Source organism: Centroberyx affinis, unplaced genomic scaffold (genome assembly GCF_046629955.1).
Source record: "Centroberyx affinis isolate AG114_WGS23_722 - 3 ecotype Tasmania unplaced genomic scaffold, CSIRO-AGI_Caff_v1 ptg003041l_1, whole genome shotgun sequence".
NCBI classification, from domain to species: Eukaryota; Metazoa; Chordata; class Actinopteri; order Beryciformes; family Berycidae; genus Centroberyx; species Centroberyx affinis.
Genome location: NW_027281131.1, coordinates 101,909 through 110,000, shown reverse-complemented (window position 1 = coordinate 110,000; position 8,092 = coordinate 101,909). Strand labels below are relative to the sequence as shown.

At 39.2% G+C, this 8,092-nt stretch overlaps 1 protein-coding gene across 1 annotated transcript in view; it reads right to left on the bottom strand.

Moving 5' to 3' along the window:
* The window catches only part of slc22a15 (solute carrier family 22 member 15), an 18,956-nt gene extending 12,006 nt beyond the window's left edge, over positions 1-6,950 (bottom strand). Inside the window, exons 1-2 of the mRNA XM_071537415.1 lie at positions 6,842-6,950; positions 2,797-2,946 (exon numbers count right to left, since the gene is read on the bottom strand). Of these exons, the coding sequence (XP_071393516.1) occupies positions 2,797-2,946; positions 6,842-6,925 (234 nt within the window). The 5' untranslated portion in view covers positions 6,926-6,950. The remainder of the gene's footprint in view (positions 1-2,796; positions 2,947-6,841) is intronic.
* Between the last annotated feature and the right edge of the window lie 1,142 nt (positions 6,951-8,092).

Below are 8,092 nucleotides of genomic sequence, written 5' to 3'. Positions count from 1 at the left end.
AACGTGTTTGTTGACGTTTTCAGAAATGGCGGAGGCCATGGAAGTTCATTTTTCAGTGGATGGTAAGTTAATATATTGTAATTTTAGTCGTACAGAGTTTTTCTTAGTAATTTTATAATATGTCTGAGGAAAATATTGATATTCCCAACGGCCTCTTCTTTTTCCTCTGTCGTTATGCCTTTGCAATTCCTGCATTACGTTACCTGATCGCTAGCTAGCTAAATTGTTAGCCTCGGTGGCTTCTAGACGCCGACAGTAACGCTAGCAGCGTTGCCTAGCAGCGTTGCCTAGCAGCGTTGCCTAGCAGCGTTGCCTAGCAGCGTTGCTCTCACGACTTAACCATTTGAACGCCAAGCATATCGTGCACACGACTTCCCATGTCCTAACCATGAGCTCACGAGTTCCATTTGAACGCAGCATGAAACGCAGTCCCGGAGTTTTGGAACTAAAACGGGGTCAGCAGCGATTTCAAAAGTCTAGTCTAGTCTAGTCTTGTTTATTTATATAGCCCTTTATCACAAGCATGTCTCAAAGGGCTTTTACATAGACGATCATATACAGTACATGTCATATACATACTACATCATATATATACATACTACATATTGACATCATATACATCCTATATCATGTCATATAGGTTACATACTTCATATACATCATATACTACGTCATATATATCATTTTTATTAGATTACATACATGCATCATATACCATACTACACAAACACACTAATACCTTTGGGCAATTTAGAGTCTCCAATTCACCTTAACTTGTGTAAACATGAAGTCAAGTCAAGTCTCTGTTTTAGGGCTCCGAAAACACCAGAGCAGTGTGGACGCTAGGCGTAAACGTAGCAAAAGTTAAAGTTTTAAAAGGAAAACGTCTCAGTGTGGATTAGGGCTGGGCGATATGGACCAAAAATCATATCTCGGTTTTTTTAGGCTGAATGACGATACACGATATATATCTCTGTATTTTCTACAAAGTGGGCTAAATGTTCAGTTGTAAGTAGGGCTGGGCGATATGGACAAAATCAAATATCACAATATTTTTGACCAAATACCTCGATATCGATATTGCGACAATACTGTAGGGATGACTATTGGTTTGCTTTCACAAAATCTTTACACAATGAGATTTTTGATAAATAATCATCAGTAATGTGGATATAATGACTAAGTGGGTAAAGGCAAATAATAGAACAGCTAGAACTAGAGATGCACCGATCGATCGGCCGGTGACCGGAATCGGCCGGTTTTCAGCTGATCGGCCATGACCGGTGACCGGCCGATCAGTCTCATATATCCGATTCTGTGCCGGTCAAATTTAAGACAACAGTAAAAACTCCGCTGTAATTAAGCAATATTACACGAGAGGGTGTGCGTTACCGTGATGCTTACGCATCACTGTCGTGCCAATAATGACGGTAACGCACACCCTCGGGTGTAATATTGCGATTATACAACAGTTACCAACAAAATAAAAGATACAAACAAAATGTATTCATATCGTGGGGCAATTCGCTCTCAAAATAAAAAACGTTTTGCTAGTGTTATCTCCGTTTCCCTGGAAATACATGAGGTCTGACTAATAACTGGAAAACAATCAGTCACGTCAGTAGACTCCTATGTAATGGAACCTAGTTTACTACTCCAGCAAGTAGGCGGAGCCTTAGTAACAACCTAGCAACAGAGACGATTTCTAGTCCCTGTTGAGTCAGCCAGCCAACTTGAGCTAATGCTTTCTAGACATCGCGGGATTTCCCAAACTGAATAAATACCACACATATAAACACAAAACTGCCTTGCTAGCTCAATCTTGTTGTAACTAAGATATCTGCTGAAAAAAATAATTTTTCCATGGACAAATTTAGCTACTATCTCCGCGAACTTCACATGTATTTTTAAGCTAGTAGCGCCGTGTCACCGACTCACCGGCACAGCTGATGGAGGATGCAGAGCGTCTGGTAACATCAAGGCTGAACAGAGTTAACGTAGCGTTATATTTAAATATATTGTATGATAATATGGCGGAGTAATATTTAGTGATGAGCACGGCTAGGTGTGCTGTCATGCTGATTTGAGCACGTTCTAAATGTCTAGTTGATCAATCAGATCGCTAGGTCGGAACTACCTGTTGTATAATAGTCCATAATAGTAATAGTCCGTGTGTTGTTATATAGATCTGTTGCACCTGTTTTCTTTCGGGAAAGTATAAAGTGGGATATACTGCAATTCATTTTCATTTGGATTTTATTTGTTCAAAAAAGCTCTGTCCAGTAACCTGGAGCACTTTTTTATTTTGAGATTTGTTTGAGTGAGAGTGAGAGAAGGTCCTGTAACCTGGTGCAGTTTTGGAGAAAATGTAAGTTATTAATAGTCAATGTTTTATTATGAACATACAATTGAATTTTAATTTTCAATTAAAGAAAAGTTACAAAAATGTTTGTGTGTGCTGTCAATTATAGTTCTTAGAAAGAAAATCGGAATCGGCCAAAATCGGAATCGGCAGGTCAGACTTTTAAAAAATCGGAAATCGGAATCGGCCAAGAAAATTGCAATCGGTGCATCTCTAGCTAGAACAGTCTGGTAAGTTCAGAAAATGACATCACTTTACTGTAATGCAGCCTTTAAAACCAGGAAAAGACACTTATGCCATATCACCATATTACCATATCCAAAATCTAAGACGATATCTAGTCTCATATCACGATATCGATATAATATTGATATATCGCCCAGCCCTAGTGTGTGTGTGACCTGAAGCCCTCCTCTGGACCGAGCCCGTCTCACCTCGGTCACGATGGAGTCGACGTCGTCGGTGAAGCTGACGCTCTGCAGCGCCTCCTGCTGGCCGGAGGAGGCTCCGTCCCTCTGCTCCACCTGGGACTGAGGCACCGCTCCCACCAGAACGATCAGCATGGACTGACAGGCCATGTACACCTGAAACACACACACACACACACACATTAATACACCTGAAACACACACACACACACACACATTAATACACCTGAAACACACACACACACACACACATATTAATACACCTGAAACACACACACACACACACACACATTAATACACCTGAAACACACACACACACACACACACATTAATACACCTGCAACACACACACACACACACACATTAATACACCTGAAACACACACACACACACACATTAATACACCTGCAACACACACACACACACACACACACACACATTAATACACCTGAAACACACACACACACACACACACACACACACATTAATACACCTGAAACACACACACACACACACATTAATACACCTGAAACACACACACCATAATACACCTGAAACACACACACACACACACATATTAATACACCTGAAACACACACACACACACACACACACACACACACCATAATACACCTGAAAGACACACACACACCATAATACACCTGAAACACACACACACACACACACATTAATACACCTGCAACACACACACACACCATAATACACCTGAAACACACACACACACACACACATTAATACACCTGCAACACACACACACACCATAATACACCTGAAACACACACACACACACATATTAATACACCTGAAACACACACACACACACACATTAATATACCTGAAACACACACACACACCATAATACACCTGAAACACACACACACACACACACCATCATACACCTGAAACACACACACACCATAATACACCTGAAACACACACACACACACACACACACACACACACACACACACACACACACACACACACAATACACCTGAAACACACACACACACACACACACACACCATAATACACCTGAAACACACACACACACCATAATTAGGGTTGCAAAGGGGTGGAAAATTTCCGGTAAATTTCCGGAAAGTTTCCAGTAAATTTCCATGGGAAGTTAAGCTGGGGAATTTTGGAAATATTTCAAATTGGAAACTTTCCATTGGAATTATGGGAATTTATGAGAATTTATGGGAATTAATGGGAATTAATGAGAATTAACTGGGAATTGAGGGTAATATAATGGAAAGGTATCATATCCAAGCATAAATATTTGTTTTGTTATAAGCAGACATCCATCCAAAATAATACAATTAAAACAGATTTATTTGTAAGTAGAACTTTATCAAGCGTTAAATATTTTATTGAACAATCAATTCTTTCATTGAAGAACAAAAACATGAATGTTGAGTTAAATATTACTCATCCCCCCGACCCAACCCATTCAAAAATTAACAAAAATGCACAGGAATGCACAGTGCATGTAGGGGGCGTGGCCTCAACAGCCCTGCAGTAAGCAGTGTGCATGTGATTGAGGAATAGCATAGATATTCAACTGTACTTGCATGATATCTGGTTGTTTTAGTCAGGATTATGATAAAATATATTTTCCCCAACTATATTTAAGTTCCCTATTAAGAGCATACTTTCAATTTAGTAAATTCCTCGTTTATTCCCGTTTATTCCCATAAATTCCCGTTAATTCCCATAAATTCCCGTTAATTCCCATGGAAAGTTTCCAACTTTGAAAATTCCCGGAATTTTGCAACCCTAACCATAATACACCTGAAACACACACACACACCCCATAATACACCTGGAACACACACACACACCATAATACACCTGAAACAGACACACACACACAGTAGTCGGTTGGATTAACCACAGTTCTCCTGTTAGAGGACTGAGACTCTCTGTGCCGTTGTTTGGTGCCACCAGAGGTCAAAGGTCATCGTTCTCACCTGGACAAACCAACTGAACTGAAGCAGGAAACACTGCGGAGCTCAGAGAAACCGATCTGAACACGCTGAGTGTTGAACGCAGCCTGAATAGTTTGAGGTGTGTGGGCAGGTTGAGGCAGGTTTAGGTTTTTTGTTTTTTTTTTACAGTCTGACAGTCCTGAAGCTGCTCAGTCACATCATGTCCTCACAGTGGATGACATCACTGACTGATATCAGATTTTTATTAAAAGGCCAATATTGGCCCTGAGATATTGGCAAACCAATTTATCAGTCTAACTCAAGGCCAAAACCCTATAAACCTAGTGAGAACTGAATCCACTCTTCTTCAAATGATAACAGCGATGACAAAAACTACAACAATAATAATACTTTTATTGATTGATTGTTAGTATGAAGAGTTTTTACTAGGGCTGGGTGATATGGTTGAAATCAATATCATGATAATCATAAGGATTTTTCTCAATATCAATATATATCACGATATGGTTCATGTATGCAAAATCATGAACTCATCTCATTGAACCGAATGGTGATGTTAGGTGTGATGTCAAACAAAACAGAAATATTCAAATAATATTCCTACCATACCTCATTTTATCAGAGTTTTTAAGAAAAATTTGCTTGTCATCTTCAATTTAGACAGCGGAAATGTGTGTCACGATATTAAAATATCTTCATATCATCACGATATGATTCCACTGAAAGACGATAAACGATAATATTGAATTATCGCCCAGCCGTACATCACTGGCTGATATCAGATTTTTATTAAAAGGCCAATATTGACCCTGAGATATTTTTATCAGTCGGACTCAAGACCAAAACCCTATAAACCTATAGTGAGAACTGAATCCACTCTTCTTCAAATGACAACAGCGATGACAAAAACTACAACAATAATAATAGTTTTTTATCGATTGATTGTTAGTATGAAGAGTTTTTTTTTACCCATTATTCTGGATCCCAGGGTGAGACTAGATTAAACAGAGTCCCTGTCAATCCATGTTATACAAATTAAAATCAAATATAGACACGATAAAACAAACCTAATGAAACTGACAGTGTTAGTTTAGATGTTAACTGGTTTTAAATGAGCTGATGTGGTGTTTACATTGGGTTAGCAGCGGCTTCCATATGGAAAGTAGGCTGGTCAGTGTAGTCACGACAACAATCCATTTGATAGCAACAGCAGAAAAGGAGATTTAATTTAGGGATAATAAAGATATGAGCTGTCAGAAAGTCCAGTCAATCTGCTCTTTTTTTCGAGAAATAAAGCAAATATTACTTCCGTCATTCAGCTCTGCGGTTTAACAACCCACACGACTAGCTAGCTCGAGGGAGGATTAGCTGCCAAACCTCATTAACAAATCTGGACGTTTAATATTAGCTCGATTATCAGTGACTAAACATGCAAACATATATAACTTAAGACCATTTACGAATCGTTAGGGTGTTGCGGTATATTCGATATATTTATGATCCACGAGGCAGCTCTTTATTTCAATAAACCTCAACTTTTAGACGTGGTTCACAGTGCTCGTCCCTGTCCTCTTCCTCAGTGTGTTTTGGTGGGAGAAGATTGTGGGAAGAAGAGGTGATCCATTCATAAAGTTAAAATGTATTGAAGTAAGTGTTGTTTTGGTGTATCAGCTATATGCCGAATCGATGATTAGTTCCTACGGGTTCGTTTAAGATCTTTAGCCATGTTATAGCATGTGTGTAAGTTTGCCGATAAACAAGGGAATATTAAACTGACTGATTTTTGAACGGAGCTTGGCGTGCGGGTTCTCTCCCATACAGAAAACAGCACGTAACCAAGGTAGTATTAGCTCAAATGTTAGTGCTGGCATTAGCTCAGCGTTAGCAAAACTTAAGCTATGGTTAAGGTGAAAGTTGGGGACGAACTTGGGTCCAAAGTCAAAAACCTAAACCCCCGGGCAGAGGCTTCAGAGCCACGTAACGCGTCCATATGATGTTTGTTGTCATTTTACTGGGACTCAGACAGACCTCGCTCCTTGTTGCTCTAAAATAAAACATGTTTTAATTTTTCTGACCTGTATCAACACAAGTCCAGCTATCGCCCGCTTCTGATACGGTCCAAACTCGCCAACAACTTGAAAAGCCTCCTCTAAATCCATTCCAGGTAGGAGAGACAGACGAGTCTCTGGGTTAGCATCACCAGAGAGGAAACACACGAAGCGAGATGCTGACACGTCACTGACTTCCGTGTTCGCTTTACTGCTGCCTTCACGTGCTGTCGGAAATATCGGTATTCGGTAATGCGTTGTACGAACATTCAGCTTTCCATATCCCCGAACAAGAATAAAACTTGCTGTGACGTTTAGGGTCAGAGAGGATGGAAGTAACCGATAGTAAAAGTGATGTATTTTTTAACTTATGTAATCTTTTGATATTCTCTGTAAATAATATGTATTGTTGTATATTAGCGTGGCGGTTGATTCTGAAATAAAACAGCCTAAAAAAAAAAAAACACTTTTGTTACAGGTCCATTTTTGTTATTATCTCCCGACGACTACAGGAACTTGAATGCAACAAGTCCACTTGTGAAAATGGAAGTACAAGCTTTCACGGAGACAACAGAAAAAACGCCTCACGTACTTCAAGTTAATGGAACAGTGTGCATTCATATACGATCAGATATATCAGAAACACTAATTTCCTACTTGGAAAATGTGACGCGAACGCCCTCCAAATTCAGATTGTGAAGTAGGAAAATGAGAGAAAGATTAGCTTCCCAAGTTTAAGATAAACAAACTTTAACTTTCTAAACAAGGCAAGAAAAAACGTTTGTGTCAAACAACAATAGCCTACACACGAGTCTTTATTTCAAGCCTGTTGTTAGTCAGACTAAACTAACATTTGTTTGAATGAAGTTCAAATTAGCTTGTGAAGCTACAGGACGGCCATGTATGGGCAGAAATATGTCACTAGAAACTCAAGTGTGACATTTGCTTGTTTAAACTAGTTAGCCGTTAGGCAGAAAAACGACCTGGGAAGTTGTTGGTGCGTTCCAGTGCTGATGAGAAAGTCCGATATCCGGGAGTTCCAACTCTGCTCCTAAATAGTGTTGCATTCATGTGGGTTTTTGTCGGTAAATCATTCCTGGAAGACAAACGGTAAACAAACATGGCTATGGGGAGAAATATGTGTCACTAGAAAATTAAATTGAATTATTTATATTTGAATTTGAATCGAAAACTTTAATAATTGCATTAAAAAACTGAATTTGAATCACACAATTTGAATTTGTATTGTTTAACTTGAATAATTGCGTTGAAAAACTG